Source organism: Mustela lutreola, chromosome 16, assembly GCF_030435805.1.
Source record: "Mustela lutreola isolate mMusLut2 chromosome 16, mMusLut2.pri, whole genome shotgun sequence".
NCBI classification, from domain to species: Eukaryota; Metazoa; Chordata; class Mammalia; order Carnivora; family Mustelidae; genus Mustela; species Mustela lutreola.
Window position 1 is genome coordinate 58,214,585 of NC_081305.1, and position 26,904 is coordinate 58,241,488.

General features: G+C 51.2%; 2 protein-coding genes across 7 annotated transcripts in view; both read left to right on the forward strand.

Moving 5' to 3' along the window:
* Positions 1-5,806: 5,806 nt before the first annotated feature.
* GPR4 (G protein-coupled receptor 4) lies at positions 5,807-24,149 on the forward strand. Of its 4 annotated transcripts, none has more exons than XM_059152561.1 (3): positions 13,126-13,255; positions 17,903-18,029; positions 19,868-24,149. In XM_059152561.1, exon 3 carries the CDS (start codon positions 20,662-20,664, stop codon positions 21,748-21,750), a length of 1,089 nt encoding a protein of 362 aa, XP_059008544.1. In that variant the 5' UTR covers positions 13,126-13,255; positions 17,903-18,029; positions 19,868-20,661; the 3' UTR covers positions 21,751-24,149. The 4 variants fall into 4 exon arrangements, with proteins under 4 accessions (XP_059008545.1, XP_059008544.1, XP_059008543.1 ...); XM_059152560.1 differs by having other exon boundaries at positions 13,143-13,255; positions 17,814-18,029; XM_059152562.1 differs by lacking the exons at positions 13,126-13,255; positions 17,903-18,029 and adding an exon at positions 5,807-5,963.
* A 1,603-nt stretch (positions 24,150-25,752) lies between these two features.
* OPA3 (outer mitochondrial membrane lipid metabolism regulator OPA3) overlaps positions 25,753-26,904 on the forward strand; it is a 71,459-nt gene continuing 70,307 nt past the window's right edge. The window contains exon 1 of one of the 3 annotated variants that reach the window (XM_059153483.1): positions 25,753-26,384. In XM_059153483.1, the coding sequence (XP_059009466.1) occupies positions 26,243-26,384 (142 nt within the window). In that variant the 5' untranslated portion in view covers positions 25,753-26,242. The remainder of the gene's footprint in view (positions 26,385-26,904) is intronic. The other 2 variants (XM_059153482.1, XM_059153481.1) reach the window with 2 other exon arrangements.

Genomic DNA, 26,904 nt, shown 5'->3' on the forward strand with positions numbered 1-26,904 from the left:
GGGCTAAAGGTGAACATTTTTTCTGCTTTTATCCCTCACTGTTTCCCCCCTTGACCAGTATTCGGTCCTTGAATCTTGAAGAGCAAAGGGCACATAGTCTGTAACTACTTGAAGCTGGCAGGGGTCCTAAACATGTCCTGACCTGTGGACTGAAACTGATCACTATCTATCTGCAAGCAGTTATTATGGGAGGCCATTGCTGCAGGGTCCAGAGGGGACATCGAGGTGAATTTGTTTTGAACAGTAAGGCTCATCCATCAGCTGGGCCAAGAAGTCAGGAACTGCTTGCATGCGTATCAGCAATACGAGAGAACAAAGCAAAAGAGACAACATATTAAGATTACTACTATAATAAGGCTGGCTCAGTTGGAAGAGCATGCAACGCTTGACCGTGGGGTCATTAGTTCAAGTCCCCCCTTGGATGTCAAGGTTAAGAAAATAAATAAACTTCAAAAAAGGATTAACATAATAAAAAATGAGAAGTGTGGTAAGAAGACCCTTTGGAATGGACTGCAGTCCACCTCCAGACCAGGTGTTTAACCCATCATCAAGTGATCAGTGTGGTTATTTATACCACCCATGGCCCCTGGGTGGTTCAGTCCACTAAGCATCTAACTATTCTATTTTTTTTAAGATCTTATTTATTTAGTTGAGAGCACAAATGGGGGAGAGGGAGAAGCAGGCTCCCATGCTGAGCAGGGAGCCCAATATAGTGTTCAATCCTAGGACCCTGAGACCATACTCTGAGCCGAAGGCAGACACTTAACCGACTGAGCCTCCCAGATGCCCCTCCATCGTTGTTTTTGGCATGGAAAGTAAGTTGGACATGTAAGGGTCTTGGTGCTGCAGGCCGTCCATCCAGACAGAACCTAGGACACAGTTTCCAATGCAGCCTGGTGGAAGCCACGCCCCCAGTTTGGCACCATAACCACTGCGTTCCATTAGGTACCAGGCGTCTGATGCTGGGTCGCCTTGCCGGGCCAGTAGCAAGCCAAATGGTTTGCAAGGTGGTAGAAATAATGGTATGGTCACAGGCTTCTGGGGGAGTACTCTTTGGTGAGTACTATCGGGCCATGAATCAAGGGTATGGTTTTAAAGGACCACTTTTTAAATTTGTGGGTGACTTCGTGTTGGGTTGGATTCAAGGTGGCCTCTGTATGCTCAGCCAATGCCTCTACTTATGTTTGTTATATTTAAAGATTTTGCTTATTTATTTGTCAGAGAGAGAGAGTAAGAGAGCACAAGCAGGGAGAACAGCAGGCAGAGGCAGAAACAGGCTCCCTGCCTTAGCAAGGAGCCTGATGTGGGACTCAATCCCAAGACCCTGGGATCATGACCCTAGCCGAAGGCTTAACTGACTGAGGCACACAGGCCCCCCTGATGTCTAGCCATAACCATATCCTTAATCACCAGGAATCACTGTCAAGTGCAGAATGACATGTCTCAGGAGCTAAGGGCATCCCTAAGTGGGTTCCCCAATCCAATTATAAAGAAGGCGGGGCCGATCCTATAGCTTTCGTAAGTTCATTGTTAACCCCGTGGCATGGGGTACACTATTTCAAGGAGTGATTTTGTTATCTCAGCCACATGGGATTGATCAAGGTGACAACCGAGTTACACAATTATACTGTTTAAATAATCGTAAGCCCACGGCGTCCCTTTCATTACCCCCACAGAGGAATAGTCTGTATTTGAGCTCCAATGGCAATCTCTCTAAAGCCTCCCTCAGACTGTCTGGCTTAAGCAAACAACATGCATTTCAAGATGATTAGTCAAAACTTGAATCTAACATCCATAAGGTTGTGCTATTGAAGCATAATTTTTCTCTAAATTCATCCTTGTTTCCAGAGATTGCCAAATCAAGACTAGTTCATTTGAAAAAACATGTCCACCCAGGGGCGCCTGGGTGGCTCAGTGGGTTAAAGCCTCTGCCTTCAGCTCAGGTCATGGTCTCAGGGTCCTGGGATCGAGCCCCGCTTCAAGCCCCTCATCTTCGAGCCCCTCATCTGGCTCTCTGCTGGGGGGGGGTGGTGGAGCCTGCTTCCCCCTCCCTCTCTGCCTGCCTCTGGCTACTTGTGATCTCTCTCTCTCTGTCAAATAAATAAATAAAATCTGAAAAAAATAAAAATAATAAGATCTTTAAAAAAAAAAAAAAAGATCTGATAGTAGAGTTCCTGATAATGCAGTTGACATGGAAACTTGATTGTATCTGTGACACACATTTCAAGAATTCAAGTAATGACCTTATATCAGGACATATTAAAACTTCAGGAATTTCATATATTTTCTGGAATAGTTCTATTACTTACCCGTTCAATACAACCTAAGGCTTATCATTATCTGTTGGACATGCATTCCAAGTAACTTAAATTGGGGGGCGCCTGGGTGGCTCAGTTGGTTAAGCATCTGAGTCTTGGTTTATGGCTGAGGGTCTTTTTTTTTTTTTTTTTTAAAGATTTTATTTATTTGACAGAGAGGGAGTAGGCAGAGAGGCAGGCAGAGAGAGAGAGGAGGAAGCAGACCTCCTGCTGAGCAGAGAGCCTGATTCTGGGGCTTGATCCCAGGGGCTTGATCCCAGAGTCCTGGGATTATGACCTGAGCGGAAGGCAGAGGCTTTAACCCATTGAGCCATCCAGGCGCCCCTTTGGCTGAGGTCTTAATCTCCTGACATCACGTTCTACGTCTGGACTCTGTGCTCAGTGGGAGTCTGCTTGGATAGTCTCTCCCTCTGCTCCTTTTTCTCTCTCTCTCTGAAATAAATATTTTTTCAAAACAAAAAACCCAAACCCAAGTAACTTAACATACCAAAGAAACAAGACTGATTAGTCAAAAGGCATTCATTTAGAATTTAAATCTGGGGAATTTTGTGAAAAATCTCAGAAGGTTTTAAAGCACATGCCCAAATAGGATTACAGATCGTTATAAAACTATATTTCACCAAGGTGGTAATAAAGGGTCCTATTGGAAGTTACACAGTGGTGAGTAAAACTCGACTCTTTTTTTTTTTTTTTTTTAAAGATTTTATTTATTTATTTGACAGACAGATCACGAGTAGGCAGAGAGGCAGGCAGAGAGAGAGAGAGGAGGAAGCAGGCTCCCTGCTGAGCAGAGAGCCCGATGCGGGACTCGATCCCAGGACCCTGAGATCATGACCTGAGCCGAAGGCAGCGGCTTAACCCACTGAGCCACCCAGGCGCCCAAAACTCGACTCTTTAATATTGAGGAGTTTTAACTTTAAGTAATCAAAGCCCTGATATCAAGACAAAACATCGAAGCTTCGGTTTTCTGGGAAGATAAAAAACTTTGTTCACATTTTCTTACCAAGAGGAGACTCACAGTCCTAGAAAACTCTGTGAGAGAAAGAAAAGCAGAATTTCAGTCTTAAACCAGTGCACTTTAAAAATCCTATTCATTTTTATCCTAGTCAGTCCTGACCACATGTAAAATTCTTCTGCAAAGACCCCTTTACAAACCTTTTGTAATTTTTTTCTTTTCTTCTTTCTTCTTTTTTTCCCCCTAGAGTCATGTGCTCTACTGACTGAGCCAGCCAGGCCCCCCTGTAACTTTCGTTTTCATTCATATTTTGTCCTAAGCCCTTTCTCTCCAAACAACCAGTCTTATTTTAGGACACAATTACTTTCCTCCCTCTACAAAATGTATTCTCATGCCTTACATCTTTCTTATTAAAAATGCATCATTTCTTGCATACGGAGTTCTTCCCTTATTTTCAGGAGTCTTTTTTAATTAAATTAAATTAAATTAATTTATTTGTCAGAGAGAGACAGCACAAGCAGGGGTAGTGGGAGAGGGAGAAGCAGGGGCCATGCTGAGCAAAGAGCCAGATGTGGGGCTCGATCCTAGGACCCTGGGATCGTGACCTAAGCCAAAGGCAGCTGCTTAGCCAACTGAGCCACCCAGATGTCCCTTTATGAGTCTTAATTACATTACATTAATAATTTTTACATAATCTCTACACCCAATGTGGGGCTTGAACTCCCAACCCTGAGATCTAGAGTCGCACATTCTTCCAACTAAACCTGATAAGGGCCCCTGGAATGAAAGTTTTTATATTTAGGGGCACGTGGGTGGCTCAGTCAATTAAGCCTGAAGCTCCTGATTTCAGCTCAGGTCATGGTCTCAGGGTCGTGAGATGAGGTTTCACTTTGGGCTCAGAGCCTGCTTTAGGTTCTCTTCTCCTTCTTCCTTTGCCTCTCCCCAACCTCTCTCCCTCTCTTAAAATAAAAAAATAAAAAATTAATAAGGTTTTTATATTTAATGCTGAGACTCTACAGATATGTTTAATTCAGCTGACAAATTAGTTTAAATGCCAAATATGTTGCACCTGGGTCCACCAAAAATCAATTTGCCCCCGCATTGGTCAGTTTTAGCTAGGGCACCTGGGGGGGAAATCTGAGGTGGGCGATGAAGTGCAGGGAGGGGCAGACTTCGTCCTGCCGTAGTGAGGTTAGGAGAAGCAGGAGGCACTGAGGATGGTATAGAGCCAGTTATGAAAGCCAAACCATGGTGGTGCAGAAACAGGAATGGGGGGCTGAGGCGGAATAGGTAGGTGCTCCTCTCAAAGCTGAAGCCAGTTAAAAGCCCAGAGGGCAGAGAAAGATGACTCCTAAAGTTCATCCGCTTGGACAGACCAACAGACACACATTTTCTTTCCAGCAACAAAAAGTGAAAATAGGTTGCAACCGGCCCCCCGAAAAGGCAGGGACTCTCCCCAAAACAAAAGGTGTCTGGGCAGCTACTGGAGACTATTCCTTAAAGCCCTATGCTGACTCACCAGGGGATTGCCTCCCATTCTCCTGTCCCTTAACCCAGGAACGAATGATGGGGAAACCCCCCACACAAGGAGAGGCTGGCAGGACGCATCCAGCCCTCTCTGGTCCAGATCGGACGCACAACAGAAGCAGCAAACAAGGAGGAGAGGTGGGGCGGGGGGTTGCAGAAAACCAAGAGAGGCATGGACAGGACCGGTCAAAGGTGGTGGTGGGGAGAGTGGGGGGTTGCAGGGAACGGGACAGAACAATGAACAGCCGAAGGGCCTGAGACAGCGAATTGTGGAGAGGAGAGGGGTGTCCTCAAGGAGTGTGGGCAGATCAGGTGTTTGGGCACAGCGACATAAAGGCCAGACCATAAGGAATTTCGGTTCATTTTTCTGCTCAGACGTTCCCATCTTCTAGCTTCTATCGAGGCCAACAGAGTTACAAAAGAAGCAGAAGGGAAGGAAACACACGAGGTGTCCTTTTTAGGCCTTTTCCTGTTAGATCAGAAAGAGGAGAACAAAGGGGGACAGTGACTAAGCAAGTCTCCGGCTGGAGGAAGGCGAGAGTGGGAGACTAACCGAGGAAGGGGGCGCTCCAGAAAGATGCCCGGTGAACTGGGGAGACTCCGGGCCCCTGGGTCTTGACCTAGTCGACCCCAAAGGAATCCCCACGGAAGGTTTTTTGGGCTTGTTACCAGAAGGAGTTCAAGGACAGACGTGCAGCACAGTGGGGTAGGGTATTAAAGCAAATGGACACTCTTGAGATCTGAGAGCAGGTGTGCTCAAGAGAATCGTGTAACCCCACCCCCCAGAGGTGGGTTTTGTGCCTTTTTTTTTTTTTTTAATTTCTTGCAAAGATTTTATTTGAGAGAGAAAGAGAGAGAGGGAGAAAGCGCAAGGGGTGGGGGGAGGAGTGGCGGGAGGAGAATCAGACTCCCCGCTGAGCCGGAAGGCTGATGCAGGAATCGATCCCAGGACCCTGGGAACATGACCTGAGCTGAAGGCAGATAATCGACGGACTGAACCACCCAGAACCCCTCTAGAAGTATTTTCAATCTGGGAGCAGGATGTCCTTAGCCCATGCGTAAGGACAAATGAAAGCCATGAAAAAAAACAAAAGATGGAACTTAGACAACTTTCTCCCAAGCTTTCTCCAGGATCCAGGCCCAAGGGAGCAGTCCTTGGTTAGGTAAGTAACCTAAGTAACCCTAAGTAACCTGGGTAATAGCTCCAATCGGTCCCTTTTGGGAAGCACACAGTCAGACGTATCTTGCCTTTTTCCTCATTGAGGGATTACACGTGGTTATTTGGAAGGAAACCTTATATGGGAGTCTTAAGATCAATGGCCGTCCTGATGACATGTATGGCTGTCTCGTGCCCAAGAAGAATACAGGTATTAAAAGAGCAGGTAAGGGGCATCTGGGTGGCTCAGTCATTAGGCATCTGCCTTGGACTCAAGTCATGATCTGATTCCCTGCTCGGCAGGGGGCCTGCTTCTCCCTCTCCCACCCCCACTGCTTGTGTTCACTCTCTCACTGTGTTTCTCTCTGTCAAATCAATAAAATCTTTAAAAAATATTGGAGCACCTCCTTAGCTCAGTTGGTAGAGCATCTGACTCTTGATTCCAGAGTTCTGAGTTCAAGCCCCACCCTTGGGTGTGGAGACTACTTTAAAAAAAGAGAGAGAGAGAGAGAGAATGTTTCAACCAGACCAGCATTTATTTAATCCTTACCAAAACTATGCAGGCTCTACATCAGGCTTCTGGGCTAGAGATCAACATTTTGGGGCACCTGGCTAGCTCAGTCTATAGAGTACATGACTCTGGCATTCGGGGTTGTGAGTTGAAGCCCCACATTGGGCACAGAGCTTGTAGAGGTGGCTTTTAGGCAAACAGGCTTGAATGGTGGAATGTAGGAAGGGCCCACAGTGACCTCAAAATATCTTTAGGCTCTCACTGCCCAGTGGGCTACTTAGAACCAGGCTCATTTACCAGAAGAGGGAGAATTCCATATATCGCCATATGTTATGCCCTCATCTTCTCCCTTTATTATTTTTTTTCTTAAATTTTAAAGATTTTACTTGTTTATTTGACAGGGAGAGAGAGAAGAGAGTGCACAAGTAGGGAGAGGGTCAGAGGGAGACGAAGAAGCAGATTCCCTGCAGAGCAGAGAGCCCCATGCGGGACTCCCTCCCAGGACCCTGGGATCATGGCCAGAGCTGAAGGCAGACGCTTAACCCACTGAGCCCCCCAGGTGCCCCCATCTTCCCCCTTTAAAAAACGGCCCCCACCCACTGCCTCCTTGCAGGCAGCCTCTCCTCCACTGTCCTGCCCACTGCTCCCTTGCGGTGTGTTTGGTAAACGTCTATCTCCTTTATTCTGTCTCGGTGAATTCTTCCACTGTCCACACCACCGGCTTCCACCTGATCATTGCCCCCTATTTGGGGACCCCCATCCAATCGACCAATCGAGAGAGACACCCTATTTAGACATCACAGAGCTTTTTTTTTAAGGCTTTTTTTTTTTTTTTTTTAAGATTTTGTTTGACACAGAGAGATCACAAGTAGGCAGAGAGGCAGGCAGAGAGAGAGGCAGAAGCAGGCTCCCTGCCCAGCAGAGAGTCCAAAGCGGGGCTCGATCCCAGGACCCCGAGATCATGACCTGAGCCGAAGGCAGAGGATTAACCCACTGAGCCACCCAGGCGCCCTCAGAGCTTATTTTAAAATAAAATAAAACAATGGCTCATAGGCTTAAAAAAAAAAATAAGTGAACGCTTTCCTGCTTCTATCCCTCATTAGAATAACCGATAGCATCCTGTGAGGGCAAAACCACTAGAATATCACCAGTGACAGTACCAAGTTGTGGGGTGGGGGGGGGGGGTTGAGATGTTCTGATCTTCTCCATCTCTGATAGCCAAGATAATTTATAGGGATGCTATCTAATTACATCTTGTTTTTTATTTTTCTTAAGATCTTATTTATTTATTTGAAAGAGAATGAGTGGTGGGGAGGAGCAGAAGGAGAGGAAGAAACAGACTCCCTACTGAACAGGGGATGTGGGACTCAATCCCAGGACTCTTGGATCATGACCTGAGCTGAAGGCAGACCCTTTAACCAACTGAGCCACCCAGGTGCCCTTACATCTTGTATATAATGTTGGAGGTGCTTAGAATTGCTTTGGGAATTTTTTTTTCCTATTCTCTAGTTCAGTAATTCTCAAAGCTGAAGATATATTAGATATAGATATATTAGAATCACCTGCAGGCTTTGTTAGAATGAAAATGCATTTTCTCCTCTTGGTCAGCCTGAGGTTCTCCAGAGAATCTACATTTCCAAAGAGTTCCAGGAAGAGTACTGATGCCCTGAGAATCACACTTTGAGAACCACTGCTCCTATAGAAACATTCTAAGGTAGCAAACATAGAATTCTTCTGGACAAAACAATACATAGGAATTTTGTGGAGGGGCTCCTGCCCCGTTCAGCTGGTTGAGCACATGACTCTTGATATCAGGGTCGAGTTTAAGCCTCAGGTTGGCTACAGAGATTACTAAATTAAAAAGGGGGGGGCACCTGAGTGGTTCAGTGGATTAAGCCTCTGCCTTTGGCTCAGGTCATGATCCCAGGGTCCTGGGATCGAGCCCCACATCAGGCTCTCTGCTCTGCGGGGGGAGCCTTCTTCCTCCTCCCACTCTCTTTGCCTGCCTCTCTGTCTACTTGTGATCTCTGTCAAATAAATAAATAAAATGTTTTTAAAAAAGAATTTTGTAGAACATTACACATTTGTGGGGTTTTTTTTGCTCAACTTGCAAGATGATCTCTTGGGTCAGAAAGTTCAGAGTCTTATAGTCTCAGAGTGGCAACTTAGCGTGCTTGCTTCGGCAGCACATATACTAAAAAAAGAGTGGCAACTTAGCAAGTCCATCTCTTCCTAAAAGAGGAAAAATTTATTGCAGGAGAAACCTGCAAAGCCCCTTTTGGTCAGTAAGGAAGACTGTCTGTGAGTCTCCAGAAACAGCAACCTAAACTATAATTTCAATTATTTATTTATTTTTACATATTTTATTTATTTATTTGACAGACAGAGATCACAAGTAGGCAGAGAGGCAGAGAGAGCCCGATGCGGGGCTCGATCCCAAGATCCTGAGATCATGACCTGAGCAGAAGGCAGAGCCTTTAACCCACTGAGCCACCCAGGCGCCCCGCCTCTTTACCTCTTGTCAAAGTTCAAAACATTATAAAGTAACATAGAGTCAGGAAGGAATCGGGGAAGGAGGGGAGTAGGAGCGCTGATCATAGGTATCTTGAGGACAAGATAGCTTTTCTTGAGGCAACTTGTTCACAAAGCAGGTGCACAATGTAGGCTTGACGAGATGTAAATCAGGTTTTTGGTTTCAAGAACGTGTACACATCATCATGCTGACTTAGAAAGAAATCTTGAGGTGGGGGAGCTCCTAGGTGGCTCAGTTGGTTAAGCATCTGTCTTTGGTTCAGGTCCTAATTCCGGTATCCTAGGATCAAGCCCCGCATTGGGCTCCTCGCTCGGCAGGGAGTTTGCTTCTCCCTCTCCCACTCCTCTTGCTTGTGTTCCTTCTCTCTTGCTGTGTCTCTCTCTGTCAAATAAATAAATAAAATCTAAAAAAAAGTGGCTTCCCTTATATCTCAGGCCTTTAGAGAGCTTTTTCTTCTCATCAGATCTCAATTGATATGACCAGAAGTCAATCAGTTATTCACTAATTGATTGCTCACAAGGGTGAGGATTTTGGCTTTTGAAGATTGTATCCCCAGTGCCTAGCACAGTGTCTAGCGGGCAGTAAATGCTTGACAGATACATATGTTGATGAATGAGTTAATGAATTCTTTAATAGGGCAAGGAGCATACTTATTCTTTTTAAAATTTATTTGGTTTTTATTTTTTGGAGCATGTTTATTCTAGGCTGTTCCTTGAGCTGGGCAATGTTTAAACACAGTGCTGAGTGAGACTGTCCCCGTCCTGCCCTCAAGGTACTCACAGTCCGGTGGGGAAGGCAGACCGATGCTCAGACAATGGTGACCTTGAGGAGGCAGAGGAAGACTCAGGGGGCATCTGGGAGGGCTTCCTGGAGGGGACAACTGAACTGAAGACTGAAGGTTGAGTAAGAAATGAACCAAATGATGGGAGTTGTTTTGTGTGGAAATTCTGAGAGTTTTGCCCTTCCTCCATCCTCCTATTTGCCCAACAAACTGTGACAAAGCTCCTCTGGGTTCCAGCATCCCCCTTGACCTGAGGGGTCCCTATAAGGGATAGATCTGTCACCCCTGCACTGGCTGCCAGCCCAGGGAGGGAGGGGTCATGGCTTCCGTGGTCACTGCTGTGTACCCAGCACTGCCTAGCACAGCAGCAGGGGATCAGGGAATGTTTGCTGAATGAGTATTCGAGTTTTATCTGGGTGTTGAAGTGTGTGAAAGAATTGTGTCTTATATGAAGGGGGTGGAAGTTCAAATTCCTCAACCCTGTTTCCTGCTCCAAGAAACAGCATAGCCGTGGTTAAAGCATCGGAACCCAGCTGCCAAAACTGCTGCCTTTTGACAGCATCTGTGCCTCATTGTTCTCATCTGTGAAATGGTACCTCCCATAGGGGAGATATTCACAGGAAGTGCTTAGATCTGCCTGGAATGCAGTCAATGCTCATTGCGTTCAGCTGCCCTCCCCCCTCCCCTTTTCTCCCAATCCTGTCTTCATCTTTGCTGTTTCAGCCAGAATCTTCTCCTGTCCCCAATTTTCATCTCCAGCCATTTGAATCACCCGTATTTGCCCTTCCCTGTGACATTTCGTGCCTCGGAGCCTCCATACAGGCTGTTCCCTGGGCACCCGCCCCGCCGCGTCTGAACGCGTCCTCTTGGAGAACTCCTACTCAGCCCCCAGGGCTCAGCCTTTGTATCACCCCTCCAGATCTCCAGGTTTCAGAAGCCAGTTTCTGACGCTCTCTGTTCCAAGTCTCCTTTATTGTCCCACACCTGTCGACCCCTCCCGACTGTCCAAGTTCTGGAGGCGTGGCAGGTGCTAGTGAAGCAGCCTTTTCATTGGTTCTCTTGGTGCTCTGTCGCCCCCTTGTGCCCAGTCGTAGCCCTGCAGGGAAGAAGCGCTGACGATTCTCTCCATGTGCCCCCCAGAATCACTTTGAGCCTTTCTTTCCCTGCTCTGGACCTTGGGAGACCGCCGTGCGTGGACTCCATCCATGGAGCTCCCTTGCCCTGCGCTCTCTGGTTGGCTTCTGCCCACAGAAGCACTGATGGGAAATCGGAATGTAGGAGGAGAAAAATGGGAGTATTTATTTGGGGGGCCCCCTCCCCGCATCCCTGCTGTTCTGGCAGTAGCTTTGTTCTCTACCTAGAGCTACAAGTTCTATGGGCTCCTCTCCAAATTCCAGCTTCCTGCCCTAAGCGTGGTAATGGCTTGGCTCTACCCATGGCCAGTCCCTTGGTGTTGCCTCCTACTGTGTGGGTTCCTTCCGCCTGCCCACTCCTCTGAAATATCCCTTTATTAAGTGCTCCCACTTAAGCTCTGAATGGCTACCTATTTCCTACCAGGATTGGATCCTCAGAGAACCTAGGGTGAGCCTAAGAGAGAAGAGGATTCTCCCCTCATAGAGGACCCTTGGAATTCTTTCTTAAGAGGAGCTTGGGATGACCAAGGTTCTGACAGGAGGGCTCCGTGGGACTTGTCTTGAGGCTGATAGGATGAGTCTGGGGTTATACATGGGGAGGGGCCACAGCCTTCGGGATAACTTCCTTAGTTCTTTTCCTGTCTCCTTGAGGGAATATGAAAGGAAAATACCTTCATTCCCATGTGCATTGCAGGTCTCTTAGTTAACTCCCTAACTTTCTGTGTCCCTCAAGAGCCCTGAGAAGTAAGTAATAGGGCTCAGAGAGATGAAGTCACTTGTGCAAGGGCACACAGCAAAAGCTCTAGAACAGGCAACACTAATGTCTGGTGTAAAAAGAAAGAGTTGCCGCTAGGCGTGAAGTAGACTGTGAGTATTGCCTGGAAAGGAGCAAAGAACAAGGTTCTTAGGTGCTAGAAATGTTCTGTCTTGATTTGAGCACTTAGGCACACAAGTGTATCTGTCACAATTCATTGTCTTGTTCCTTAAGATCCGGGCTTTTTAATTTTTATTAAAAATGAAGAATGAGAGATGCCTGGGTGGGTCAGTTAGTTAAGCATCTGACTTCAGCTCAGGTCATGATCTCCGGGTCCTGGGATCAAGTCGTACTCCTGCTCCAAGCTCAGCAGGGAGTCTGTTTGTCCCTGTCCCTCTGCCCCTCTTCTGGCTCAACAACAACAACAACAATAAGAACGAAGAAAAAAGAATTTGCGATCAGGGGTGCCTGGGTAGCTCAGTCGGTTAAGAATCCCTCTCTTGATTTCAGTCAGATCACCATCTCAGGACCGTGAGCTCGAGCCCCATGTTGGGTTCCATGTTCAGTGTAGTGTCTACTGGAGATTCTCTCTCTCCCTCTCCCTCTCCCTCTACACCCTCCCCCCACTCCCTGGCTCGCATGTACTCTCTCCCTCTCTAAAAAAAAAAAGAATTTGTGAAGCCAATAGCTGTCATTTCTGAGTGCTGCGTGATGCCAGGTGTGTCCCAAGTGCTGATGGAGAATGAATTCTCACGACCAGTTTATGAAGGACGTGATAATAATAAAAATCAGCAAATACTGTTTTACCCTTATGTATTCACTCCCTGAGAACATGTGTCTTGCATACCTGTCGCCGTGCCTAGCCGGCTTCCAGGCAAAAGACACACAACAGTAAACAAACCAGATGCAGACATGACTCCTCCCTGCTCTAGCAGAGGGGGACAGATAATTTTAAAAAGTTCTGTGGGGAAAAGAAAGCCTGACAAAGAGACTGTGAGTGACCACTTTGACAGACGGGAAACTGAGGCACAGAGGACTATTAGGCTAAGGTCTGGTTGACCAAGGGCAGGACGCCTTACAGAGGTGGCCCTGAGTCCAGCAGTGAGGACAGACTTGTTTTCACTCTTCCTCGGGAAGGGAGGCACGCAATCATCAGAGTTAAGGACTTGGGCCTCAGAGGGAAGGAAATGGATCGGCTCAAGGAGGGTGAGAGGCAGAGGGCTGGGTCAGGCAGGAGGTGTAGGGCTGCACGGAGGGGAAGCAAAGGGGTTAAGGAGATGGGGGCCTCCAGGCTGCGGCCTTGGAGGGGCTGGGGAAGGGGGTTGCTGAGGCAGCAGGTGAGGTTTCTCCCCGGCTTACCTCCACCCCGGGGCTGGAAGCCTGGAATGGGGTGAAAGCCTAAAGGGGTTAAGGGGCGGCGACAAGGGAGGGGTTAACGGGGGCGGGGCTGGCGGGGGCGGGGCTTCGGCCCGCGGCTCCGGCCCGGGGCCGACCGGAGTCGCCGCGGGGTCCCTGCGCCGCGGTCGAGCTCAGACGTCGCCACAGCCGGGAGAGACGCCGCCCGCCCCGTCCAGCCGCCGCGCGCAGGTAGGCGCCTCTCCTTCCCCTGCCCGCGGGCGTCCGGCCGCCGCGGGGCCCCTCCTCCGCGCGCCCCTCGGGGACTCTGCGCCCCTGCGTCCGTGCCTCGGTCTCCCGCGCCGCGCGGCCCGTCCCCGCCCCTCTCCCGCGCTCCCGCCGTCTCCGCGCGGACCGTGTCTTTGGGTCCGTCTCCCTCTCTCCGCCCGTCTCGGATAGGTCTCTGTCTGCGATCCTCTCTCCCTCTTGGGTGTGCCTCTCCTTCTGCATCTCTGGGTGTCTCTGTGTCTTTTCCTTTCTCTCTGCTTCTCCGTCTGTCTCTGTATCCCTCTCCCTGCCTCCCTTTGCCTCTATCCCTCAGTCTCTCCAACTCTCAGTCCCCGTGGATTTCTGTGCCTCCCAACTCCATGGTTCTCCCCTGTCTCTGTGCATCTCTTTGCCCTTTCCCTTCCTGTGTCTCTGTCTCTCTCCTGTGTCTCTGACTCTTTCTCTGTGTTTCCTGAGACCCTGTTCTGGCACCTCGACCCCACCGTCATCTCATTCCAAGTTCTGGTGCATCCCAGAGCTTTCCCCTGGGCTGAGGAGCTGCTTGAGAGTGGGGTGGGGGTGGGGTGTAGGGTTGCCGCTTGGGGCAGGTGGACGCTGAGGGACACTGTGACCCCAGCGCCCCCTTTAGAGAGTCCCCCTACTGCTCCTGAGGTCGCACCCACCCCACCCTCCGATTTCAGGAATTCCTGGCTGGGGGGTGGACTTCCTCCCCCACTTCCTCCCTTCCAGGATTTGGCTAGGTCACCATTAACTCCTTCCTGCCTCCACCTCACTCCCCCCACCCCCTGCTTGCACAGGACATCCCACCGCCCCCAACAAGGCTGCAGGACAGCTCTGGAATTTCTGTGAGCCACTGTTGGTGGTGGGATGTGTTGTGTTAACTCAGGCAGGATGTGCACTGGGGTACTTACTGACACAGATGGAGCTGATAGGGGCCATCCCCTAGCGCCCCCAAGCCTGGGCCACGCCACCAGCTCCCCTCCTCCTGAACCCACCGGGAGGGTACCTCCCAATCTCTCTCTATAGAGAAACTCAGCTTCAGGTTTGGGGTGAGGATGGGGAGATTTCCTTTTTTGAGGGGGTCCCAGTAGGAGGAAATAAGAGAGATGATAGGCGGCTCCCCGGCTCTGGGAATCATAATCAAGAACCCTTGAGCATGAAGTCTTTTTTTTTTTTATTTATCAGAGAGAGAGGGGGAGAGAGCTAGCACAGGCAGACAGAATGTCAGGCAGAGGCAGAGGGAGAAGCAGGCTCCCCGCTGAGCAAGGAGCCCGATGCGATGCGGGACTCCATCCCAGGACTCCATCCCAGGACCCAGGACGCTGGGATCATGACCTGAGCCGAAGGCAGCTGCTTAACCAACTGAAGTCTTTGAATGGAAGGACTCAGGATGGGAGAATGATCAGAGGGAGGCCTGGGGCCCCACAATCTTCAGATCACAAGTCCTCAGGATATATGAATGCTTCAATCCAAAAAGATTAGTGTTGGAATCTTGGGCAGATTTCAGGATTCCAAGCAGAGAGAGCTCAAAGGGCTTACGGAGCCATGGAGGTCAGGCACCCATTTTACAGATGGGAAAACTGAGGCCAGGGAGCAGAAGTCCCCACAATGAGTCCGTGCCAGGCTGGGGGCTGGGACTCCGGTTCCCCTGAAGCCCAAATCCAGAGAGCTGGCTTCTTTTGCTGCCACTAAGTCGGATTAATTTGGGAAAAGAGGTCTTCACAGTGAGGAGGGAAGAATGCCAGGGTGAGTATGAATGGTTGGAATCCAGAGGGGAGCATTTGAGAAGCAGAGAAGAGAAAATATTTCCAAAGCCATGGTGTTGGGGAGAGGAGAGGGGACAAGAGTCGGTTTGGGTGGGAGAGGTGGAGTTTCAGAGAAGGAGGGAAGAAGGGAAGGGAAATGGGGGGGCAGGGATTAACTCCCGCCTGCTTCTGTCTCCTGACCCTCCCCATGAAGCCCACTGTTCCCTCGGGACAGGGCCTATAATTTGGTTTGTGTCTAGACAAATAATAACTCAGCTGGTGTGAGCGAGCTGGAGGGATGAGAGAAGGCCCGCAGGGCTCGGGATGGAGGCAGTGGGGGCTCCTAGCAGTCCCCCCAGGGCAGGGAGAATTTAGGACCGAGGTGGTGGTGACTACCAACCCAACCCCCCCCCCCCTCCCAATCTCCCGTGAATCCCCCATATTTTAGAATTCTGTGCCACCTTAGACCTTCGGGCTGCTGGGTCGCTAACAAGCAGAATAGATAAGGAGGGAAAAAGGAAGTGGGGTTTCACAGTATATAGAGTGTGTTCCCATTTCTGTTAAAAAAAAAAAAAAAAGGAAGGGAAATACGTATTCGTGTTTGCTGGGCCAAGATAATAATCACTGAGAGTTTAATAATAGATGATGAAAGTCGTAGAAATGTTTAAAAAAAATCATAGAGCGTTCTAACAATAGAACTTTAGGATCTTGGAATGTGAGACTCCTGGAATATTAGAAACTTAAAGGGTAAAGACATGGAAAGCCGCTAGGATAATAATAATAGAATGGAAGAAAGGTAAAGCTCTAGAAGGTTACAATAATAGAACGGTAAACTGTGAACTGGACTAACAATAGATCCAGAGGATTTTCTGGGTGCTGGAATGGATGATGTCAGAGGGGTAGAGTAGGAGGACCCCGGTGTCCCCTTTGGGTGGTGTGGGAACGGCGGTAGAAATGGGGAAACTGAGGCCCAGCAAGGTGGTCACGGTGGCCTGACTGCCCCCTGGTTTCCGGCGGACGCCAGGGCACCAGGTGGGGAGCGAGACACGGTGATCACATTTCATCCCCTAATGAGCAGACCGGAGCTGGCCCGTCCCGCGGGGCTGCCAAGGGGGTGGCGGGAAGCAGAGCAGGCAGAGGAGGGAAGGGGGGCAAAGAGGCAGTCTGGTGGCTTCTAGGACAAGGCTGGTGAGTGAAACCTGACGTTGGACAGGGATGCAGTGGGCGGGGGGTGGGGGCTGCATCACCTCTCCCTCGTGTCCTCTCAGCCCTCCAGAGTCCTTTAGCCTTACTGGATTTGGGGGTGGTTGGTGGAGCCCAGAGTCTTATCTGGCTTGAGCAGCCAAGAGATGAAGCAGCGGCTGGGGTCTGCCCAGTCCTTCTGGTCCCCTCACTATCACTCCACACTTGGGCTTATCTCTCCTCCTTTCCCCGGGAAGGGCTAGCAGAGAGGGGGGCCTGGGGGCTAGGGAGAGCTTCTTGCTAAAGATTTGGGGGTTGAATCTCCAATAAACCTCAAGTAAGGGAGGAAACATAGATCCCAGCTAAAGAGGATCTTGCCCCCCTACCCCCGCCCCAGCCTGCCCCAGGCTGGGCAAGGTGTTGGGGGTGCACAAAAACACTGGTTGTTGCTTTTTGGTGGGGAGAAAGCCCTTCCTTGTATCTTTCAGCAGATTCTCAAAGGGGGCTGATAACCCCAGAAGGACTTGAGAAACATTACAGGAGCACAGGGAGTGAGGCGAGAAAACATTTGGCAAAAGGGGAGGCTCTTGGATCAAGAAGGACAGGAGATCTGCCGGAAGCTGACACGTCACATGACTTAGACAACGGTTTTGCTGCTCTGGGCCTCAGTTTCCCCACATGTACAAGGAAGGGGTCAAGAAACAGCCTTACACTCCCACCCAGTTGGAGCGTACAGACCTATAGCACTGTGAAATGCTTTGAGTCTCGGTTCTGGTTCTGTGATTTTGATGGTGTAATGGTGGGCAGATCTCAGGTGGCGAAAAAAGAGGGCTGAGTGGGCCCCCCCCCTCCGTGCCCAGAAGCCCCAGGAAGCAGGTGGGTTGAGGAGGAAGGGGGAGGAGGGGGAGGTGAGCCCCCAGCTGGTTCCCCCTCGAGGAAATTAGCCATGAGAAGTGTATTTCCTCTGGCGTCTGGAAAGAAGTCTCACGCTTGCTGTGCTGTACCCGCTCCAGGCTCAGCTGAACCCAGGAGGGTCTGGCCAGCGCAGGGCAAAGGGAACTCCCAGCCTTGGTTCCTTTCTTGTCTCAGCTCTCCTGTGCATGTGGAATAATAGTAATTGTTCAAATGCTGCACATTTTGTAGATGATATGCCGTCCTACCAAGGGTTTTCTTGTCTGTGATGTGAATAGTATAAAGGTTTTGCTCCCTCCCCCTTTATACAGAAAGGGAAACTGAGGCTCTGGAACAAGCATGAAGTTTCTCCATGTTACAAGAAAAGGGAGAGACAGAAGGCGAGAGAGGAGGGTTTTTTGCGTGGACTTGGTCTGGGTGGAGAATATTCGAAGGGAGGAGCTGGATTGCCCTGTTCCAGCCCTGGGAGCTTGTGCTGTCTCCACCCTTTGTCCACAGGATCCAGGAACCACTGTCTGCAAGTCTGGGGGTGGGGGCAGCCGCTGGACTGCTAAGGACCCCACAGGGGGTAGGGTTTACTAAGCGGGACTCAGCCCTGACTTTTCAAAGTCAATTATGTAGCGGATAGATCCTGCCCTTTTCATTTTATTTCCCTTCCAACCTCTTTCCCTGGGACCCTGCAGGGACTTCTTTGAACTTGTAGCTGCCTCAGAGGGAGAGAGAGCCTGCTTTGCTGGATGGGCTGACCAATGCCTGTTCCTTCGACCCACAGTCATTTACTGAGTGTCTACTATATGCTCGGCCTCTTCTGGGTGCTGGGAGACAGCAGTCCACACAAGGTTACTGCCCTCCTGGAATGTCCATTTCAGACAGACAGACAGATGGGAACAAGATACAAGGTGATGTGAGGCGACAGCCCTGGGAGTGGGTGGGCAGGACTCTGGGGGATGGGGAGGGCCTCCCCTGTGGGAGTGAAGGAGGCGAGGGAGCAGAGTCCTAAGAAGATCCGAGAAAGAGCAAAGGTTTTGCGGCTGAATCTAGAAGGTAATGGATCTTGAGCCTGCTGAGGTGGAGGAGGAGAGATGGGGTGGGGGGGAGTGAGGCAGTGCCTTATTCCCTGGGGCAAGGAATTTGGATATTATCAGCAGTCTACTGGGAAGGCACTTGGGATTTCAGGATTTCAGTTTCCAGCAGAGAGGTAATGAAAGCTCATTTTCATGTTAACAAACCTTGGCAGCTGCCCTGTGGGAAGTGAGTTGAAGGAAGCCAGAATGGCAGCCAGGAAAACCAGTGAGGAACTACTGCACAGGTCCAAGCAAGCAGCGATGGTGGTGCAGAACAGACAGTGGTAGGAGGTTCTGAGAGATATGCATGGATTCAGGGTTTATTGTGGAGGTAGAGCCAAGAGGACTTTCCCATGGAAAGATGCTTCGGCATCTGGGAGGTTCCCAAGAACCCAGTGTATGATGTTCGGCTCATCCCTTCACCTCTCTGGGCCTTGGTTTCCTGATAAATCCAGTTGACTCAACCAGTGGTTTTCTAAGTGTGTCCTGGGGGCTTCTTCAGAGGTGGCGTCCCCTGCCCCCCCACTTGATTTCATTGAGAACATAGAGCAGCTTCTTTTTTCCACTGTCTTGGATAGCTTTCCAGTTTAAAATCTTGTTTAAAAAGATAGTTATAATAACAATAAAACCTTTCACATCTTAAAAAACTAACACCATGGAAAGCCCTGGATAGAGTGACTTACAAAGGTGCCTCTGACTCAGGACTTCGCTCCCCTACCCTCTGGGCGGACAATGGACAGGATCTTGGTCCATGACTGTCCTTTGTCCTGTGTTTGCAGGTCTTCCCAAGGGGGTGACAGGCCCAGGGTTCTCACTCAGGAAAGTTGGCTGGGGACAGAGACAATGAGGGAAGTGGACCCTGAGGGAGGGACGCTGGCCCTGCTGCCAGGGCTTCCCTTGCTGCTAGAATGTGATCACTTCCAGTAGCGCCTCCTTTCATCTCCCCCCCCCAAAGCAGCTATGGTTCCCAGCCCCCACTGCCCAGCCCAGGGCCCTTTCTGTTCAGTTATTCTTGGATGGAAACATGCACAGGCTAGAGAAAAGGGATGAGAACCAATCTTATCCCTCCGTCATTATCAGGACCTTGGACAGGTCTCTGAAGGGCTCTGTGCCTCAGTTTGCCAATTAGGAATGGTAACGATATGTTCAGTATGTTTGTTGTAGGGATCTTGAAAATGTAATGTATTAATGCCCATAAAAGTGCTTAGAACAGGGTCTGCGATGTGGTAGGGCTCAATAAGCTTTAGCTGTTATTATCTGTCTCTATCATTGTCAAGGATGGGGTGTCCTGGGTTAGCAGCAGAAGACTGATTCCAGCCCTAGTTCCATCATGACCTTGCTGTGCATCCTTGGTGGGAATGAGCAGCCTTTCTGGGCTTCACGTCCCTTTGGGAAATGACAGGGTTAGCATCTGCCAGAGCGTGATACAATACTTGTGCGTTTTACCTGGTTTCTGGAAGGAAGTTATAAAATCTGAGTGGGGTTATTAATGTCTATCAGGGAAAATAGATCCGGACCCCTAAATCTGCATTTACAGAGATTTGTTGCTTAGAACGAAGCTCAGTTAGATTTCGCTAGGATGCCCGTTCTCAGCAGCCCATGGGTTATGGCGAGGGGTGGGGGGAGAAGGGGGTGTCCTTGACTCCCCTCAAGGCAGACCTCTCTCCCCACAGGCACCATACAGTCAGCTTTGAACTGTGAGCTCCCACCAGGACCAAGCCAAGCCAGAGCCCCTTCCCTGCCCCCTTCAAATTCCTCACTCCATCCGTAATCCTCCTCCATAATAGCCTTTACTCACCTCCTTCCTGTTTCTTAAACACCCTCCCCACATTTCCCGGACTAAGGGCACCTACTTTTCCATAATCTTGTTTGTTTCCTTATTTCTTACCGGGGTCCTAGGGAACACCAGCACTCAACTGACCCTGCCTAGTGTTTTCAACCCTCCCTAACTGTAGTCTGTCCTAGCTCAACACTATCGCACATATTTCATGCCTCTTCTAGAACATTCCACCCCCCATCCCTTCAACGTGGCCACGCATATTTTCTATATCCTCTACCAATATCTCCCTCTTACCACTGCCCAATGAGGCCTCCATCCCTTCCATAAACACCCCCCTTGGCCAATTCTTGGGCTACTCCTCAACTCCCTCCTTTCCACTCTGATTGGGTCTGTAAACACCCCCTTGACAAAGCTCTCTTTTTTTTTTAATCCCCTCTCCCACCCCAAGCCTCCCTCCGATCATAATTCTACCCTTCCCCTGACTTTTCCCTCTCAAGCTCTCTCCTTCCCTGCCCAGGCCCGTCCACGATTCACGGTCACCCTTATCTTTCCCCCGTGGACTGCCACTCACCATGTTCCCCTGAGCCTCCAAGGAGGGGGCTCAGGGGGCCTGATGGCCTCCCGCCCCCCGTGGCCCCACAGCCCCCGTGGGCCGGGGGAAGAGCCTCGGGAGCCCCAGCGCCGAGGATGGGCAACCGCACGTGGGACGGCTGCCACGTGGACTCGCGCGTGGACCACCTCTTCCCGCCATCCCTCTATATCTTTGTCATTGGCGTGGGGCTGCCCACCAACTGCCTGGCCCTGTGGGCGGCCTACCGCCAGGTCCGGCAACGCAACGAGCTGGGCGTATACCTGATGAACCTCAGCATCGCCGACCTGCTGTACATCTGCACGCTGCCGCTGTGGGTCGACTACTTCCTGCACCACGACAACTGGATCCACGGCCCGGGCTCCTGCAAGCTCTTCGGCTTCATCTTCTACACCAACATCTACATCAGCATCGCCTTCCTGTGCTGCATCTCGGTAGACCGCTACCTGGCGGTGGCCCATCCACTGCGCTTTGCGCGCCTGCGCCGGGTCAAGACGGCAGTGGCCGTGAGCTCCGTGGTCTGGGCCACGGAGCTGGGGGCCAACTCAGCGCCCTTGTTCCACGACGAGCTCTTCCGCGACCGCTACAACCACACCTTCTGCTTCGAGAAGTTCCCCATGGAGGGCTGGGTGGCCTGGATGAACCTCTACCGGGTTTTCGTGGGCTTCCTCTTCCCGTGGGCCCTCATGCTGCTGTCGTACCGCGGCATCCTGCGGGCCGTGAGGGGCAGTGTGTCCACCGAGCGCCAGGAGAAGGCCAAGATCAAGCGGCTGGCCCTGAGCCTCATCGCCATCGTGCTGGTCTGCTTCGCGCCCTACCACGTGCTCCTGCTCTCCCGCAGCGCCGTCTACCTGGGCCGCCCTTGGGACTGTGGCTTCGAGGAGCGTGTCTTCTCAGCCTACCACAGCTCGCTGGCCTTCACCAGCCTCAACTGCGTGGCTGACCCCATCCTTTACTGCCTCGTCAATGAGGGGGCCCGCAGCGACGTGGCCAAGGCCTTGCACAACCTGCTCCGCTTCCTGGCCAGTGACAAGCCCCAGGAGATGGCCAACGCCTCGCTCACCCTGGAGACCCCGCTCACTTCCAAGAGGAACAGCATGGCCAAGGCCTTGGCAGCTGGCTGGGCGGCGGCTCCACCCTCCCAGGGGGACCAGGTGCAGCTGAAGATGCTGCCACCCACCCAGTGAACCCCCAATTTGTGCAGAAACCTGTCACTCCCCCAGTCTTAGCTCCCTTCCCTTTGGGTCTACTGTATGCAAATTGTATGTAAATGGGGCTGTGCTCATATTCATAAGAGTAGAAGAAAAGAGGAAAACAGTGAGGTTGGTGGGTCACTGGCCAATCATCAGCCGCTACCATGGCCCCCTAACAACTTGGTTGAACAATTCAGGGGCACTGTGCTGGGTGGTGCTAGTGACACAGTGCTGACAAATGACAATCCTGGCCCTCTATCACGTGCTCTCACTCCCATGGGGGAGACAGACCTGCCCCCAGAAAGGGATGACCCAGAGGTTCAGACAGGGGCACCCAGAGGGCCTCTGACCCAGTCTGAGGGTCAGGGAAAGCTTCCTGGAGGAGGAGACAAGTAAATTAAATCAAACATTTGGTTTCCAGAGGTAACGACAAGAAGAGCGGGGCGGGGTGGGGGGGCGGTGGGGCGGTGGAGGATGATTTCCAATAAGGAGATAAAATTTGGGGACTGAAGGAGAAGATGGGAGAAAAAAATTCACCGAAGGGTAGCATGGTCATTTTTGCCCATGGGAAGCCCCTGGTCTTCTAAGGAAGGGAGGACATGAAGGGCACGTGTGAGTTTCTGGACAAACAGCATTTTCCAAGTCAGGACCTGGGAGGAGGGAGACTCAGAACCCAAGCGACGGACAATTGGGGCAGACTAGTTGGAGAGCTGACTAGGCAGGCCGGGGCAGGGGTTCAGGGCAGGCCGGGGCAGGGGTTCAGGACAGGAGAAGGGTATTTATTCATTCATTCAACAGAAATTTATTTATATCCACTCTAGACCCAGCCCTGTGCTGGCTGGGGCTGGGGAACGTGAGGGTGACCAAGACAGCCTAGGCCCCCACCCTCATGGGGCTTGCGGTAAACAAGTAAATAAAAATAAATATAATGTTTGGAATTAATAAGTGTGCTGGGGGGGAAATAAACGCGATGCGGGGACGGGGGAGGCAGCCCTTGGCATAGACTCAGATCTAGAGGAGGTGGTTAGGGGAGGGCTCACCGGAAGGTGAAGGTGAGCAGGTGCAGGGTGGCCCTGGGCCTGTCAGGGGGAAGAGGACTTCGGGCAGAGGGAACAGTCAGTGCAAAGCCTCTGGAGTGAGAGAGTGCCTGAGTTTTGAAGGAGAGCAAGTGGAGCAGGGCAGCTGGAGCAGAGGGAGGCCGGAGGGTGAAAGGAATGGTTGATGATTGATGGGACTGGCAAGGGACCAGCTGATCTTTTTGGATCTTTTGATCGGGGCTTTGTAGGTCCTGGTGAGGACTTTGCCTTTTACTCTGAAATAAAGGAGAGCCACAAGAGGGCTCTTCGCGGAGGAGGGATGGGATTTGACTTAAATGTTAACAGGATCCTCTGGCTGCTGAGTGGGAGACAGAATATGGGAAGGGAGCTGCCAGGAGGCCAGCGGCAGGTGGCTGCTGTAGTCCAGGAGGCAGCTGAGCAGGATGGTGGTGGGGTGAGCAAGGAACAGTGGTCAGCTCTGGGATTTCTTTTAGAGGCATACTTCACAATGATGAAAGAAGCACAGGGCCTTTTGGGATTATATAACACAAGCCCCTTGCCCATCTTCAGAAAAAGGGTGACCAGGGGCCCTGAACTGGAAGGACCTCTCGGAATGATCCCGGGCCCTGTTCCAAGGCGGTCACCGGAGAGACCAAATGACTAGGCCAGGGTCACAAAGCTAGTGAGTCAGCGCTGGAGTTATCCTGGGCTCTCTCTCCCCTCTCCATCTCTGCCTCTGTTCCCATGCCCCAGGGTGGCCAAGGCTGCCCGCCTTGGCTGATGGGGTCACCCTCCCTCTCCTGGCCCTCGGGGATCACCAGGAATGGGCATCCTTCCATAACCAGGCTGGAGAGCAGGAGCAAGCACCCGGCTCTGGATAGGCCTTGGCCTTTCTGCTAGGTCACCTCCCGCCCTTCCTCCCAATGGATGTATAATAGGCTCCAGGCTCCTGATGAGATGTGAAGATCCTCCTACACATACACACCCCCCCTTATCCCAGAAGTTCCCAGAAGAGGTTCCTGGAAACCCTTCTCCGAGAAAGGAAGAGAAGGGAGGAGGGGAGGGGAAAAAAAAATGAACTTAATGAGGAAAATGGTTTTACAGGAAGGGAGGGGGGAATCACTGAGATGCAGGAAGATGGGGCTTTGGTACTGAGTGCGGAGAGAAAAGAGGGAAGCCTGGGATCTATGGGGCCCAGTAATTTTTCCACCTTAAAGCCATAAAGCTACTGGGATGGAGATGTAAGGGGCCAGAATTTTTTGGAACACAGTGCCCTGGGAGAATCAGATGAAAGCCTGCACTCCACTCCTCCATGAAATGCTCATTCCTATTCATTCAATAAATATTTATTGAGCATCTACTGTGTGCCAGGCACTTTTCTAGGAGCTGAGGAAACAGCAATGAAATAAACAGAAAGAAAGTCACACACAGTTTGGAAGTTTCCTAAATCCATCCTGGGAACCTCACCCTCCGAGTAGGCCCCTAGGCCCCCTGACTACCACCCCCAGGAATCAGGAGATGACTTGATTGGGACTCAAGAAATCCCAGCCTTGGCTCCATTCTGATTATGCCTGGAACTTTGGGTAAATCCTTTTCTTCCCCTGGCCTCAGTTGGCCCGTCTGTAAAATGGGAAGGCGGGTATCCCAAGGAGATAATGGACCTTGAATAGACCCCAAGCTCTATCACACCTTCAGTCCAGAAGGGATCTTGGGAAGTGTTGTGGTTAGTTTTTTTTGTTTGTTTGTTTACTTTTGTTTGTTGTTGTTGTTGTTGTTTTTTTTTTTTAAAGATTTTATTTATTTATTTGACAGAGAGAAATCACAAGTAGTCGGAGAGGCAGGCAGAGAGAGAGGGAAGCAGGCTCCTGGCTGAGCAGAGAGCCCGATGCGGGACTCGATCCCAGGACCCTGAGATCATGACCTGAGCCGAAGGCAGCGGCTTAACCCACTGAGCCACCCAGGCGTCCCTGTTTGTTGTTTTTTTAAAAAGGTTTTAGTTATTTGTTAGAGAGGGAGTGGGGGCGGAGGGAGGGGCTGAAGAAGAATCCCAAACAGACTCCCGGCTGAGTGCGGAACCTGACCTGCCAGGCTCGATCTCACGACCCTGAGATCATGACTGGAGCTCAAATCAAGAGTCAGACTCTTAACTGACGGAGCCATCCAGGCGCCCCGGAAGGTTGTTTTTATGGAGTCTTGGTATTTTAAGGAATTTAGAATATTTGGGTTCATGCATGTCAGTGCCATCATTATTACTGATGGAGAAATGGAGGTCTATTTGTGTCAGGGATTTGACACAAGGACACAAAGGAGCTGGAGTGGATGCTGAGGAAAGCCCTGCAGGCAGAGGGGCCCCCAATGGGGTTTCCACCTACACACCGCTCCTCTGCTCCTCTCTCTTCCCCTTTCCCTCTCTTAGACGTTCTCAATTACCCACCAAGACTCGCCATCCAGAAGTTTCTCTCAACCCTTTCCTGACCTTGTTTATATGATCTTGCTCCCTGCTGGCTAAAGGACGACAGCCTGAAACATGTCCTTAAACTCCTTCTTGAGCCAGCTCCCTGGGGACCATCGCCCACCAGTGGAGGAAGTGGGGCTGCTTGAGAACGGGTGTGGTTTTAGCAGCCAAGACATGGGGCCATCACCTTCTGGGGGCTGAGAGACCGTCTCCCGCGGCGCCCTTTCTGGGCCTCCGCTGGTCAGTTCCTCAGGAAAGGGCTGGATTCGCTATTTCTGGGATGAAATGCACCCTCAGGACAGTGTTCAGACCAGCAGAGCGATAAGGGCTGCTTCTCGGGGGCATACGGTGCCTGGCACCATTCTAAGCACCTACCACGGTTCCCTCACTGTTTTTACATTCAAGATTTGCTTGCAAGCCTCGCAACTACCCAACAAGTTCTTACAGTTCCCATTTTGTAGATGGGAATACTGAAGCCCCGAAAGGTTGCGTCACTCGCCTAACATCACAAGCAAGTAAATGGCGGAGCTGGGATCCCAGCCCAGGTATGTTTCACTACAGGGTCGGTTTCTTCTTATTCCCAGAGCTCAGAGCTCTAACCTGAGAGGAAAGCGTATCTGGGACTCATTATCCCTAATTAGGACTAATTAAGAGCCTCTCTTAAGCGGGTAAGCCACCTAAGTACAAGACGTCACGAAGGAACACGGTGACAGCAGCCAAGGCGGGCGTGGGAAAACAACCACGCTCCAGCGAACAGCCGTTTAACGGCACCGCCCCCTGACCCGCCTCACTTCCGCCTTTTATTTGCATATTCAGCGATCGGACGTCAGGCGTCAGCATCGACGCGGTGACATCAGGGAGCGCCCCTGCAGTGCTCCACCCCCGAGCGTACGCACGTACGCACGCACAGAGACGAGAGGGCGGGGGAGGAGGGAGAGATCCGAGGCGCCCCGCCCAGTCAGCAAGGTTGCGCGTGCCCCGTGCGGCCGCCAAGATGGTGGTGGGCGCGTTCCCTATGGCGAAGCTGCTATACCTGGGCATCCGGCAGGTCAGCAAGCCGCTTGCCAACCGCATTAAGGAGGCCGCCCGCCGAAGCGAGTTCTTCAAGACCTATATCTGCCTCCCGCCGGCTCAGCGTGAGTTTGACCCCACGTCCCTCCAACCTTTTCATTCTCCAACCCCTCTCTGGTGGTTGCTCAGGGGATGGACTTCTGTTTACAACCAATCACAGCCCGAACCGGCAAAGTCCTGCAGCCAATAGGGAGGGGTCCTGGAAGAAGGGCATGCGGGTTGCCCAATAGTCCACTCAGGATTGGGGCAGGGAGCGGGGCGGGACGCTGGCGCCTGGGTTGGCAATACAAACCAATAGTGGAAGAGAGCGCGTGGAGGCTGATGTCCAGACAAGCCAATAGTAGAGGAGAAGGTAGTAATATGGGTGGGACGTCCCAGGACCAGAGGAGTTGGGGGCGGGACTGAGGAGAGACTTGACCAGACCGAACTCGGGTTTGCCTCGCCACCCTTAGATAATTTGAGTTCCAAAACCCCACCCCGTGCTTCAGTTGCCCTCTTGTCCTGGGCGGTGAGGTTCCTGACCTGGTATGGCGTTCAGGGGGGGCTTTCTGGCAGAGGAGACCTCTGGGCCGGGATCTGAAGGGT

What these genes read in the sequence shown, in the direction of transcription:
- GPR4 (XM_059152562.1), top strand. Translation starts at nt 20,662, where the DNA reads ATGGGCAACCGCACGTGGGACGGCTGCCACGTGGACTCGCGCGTGGAC.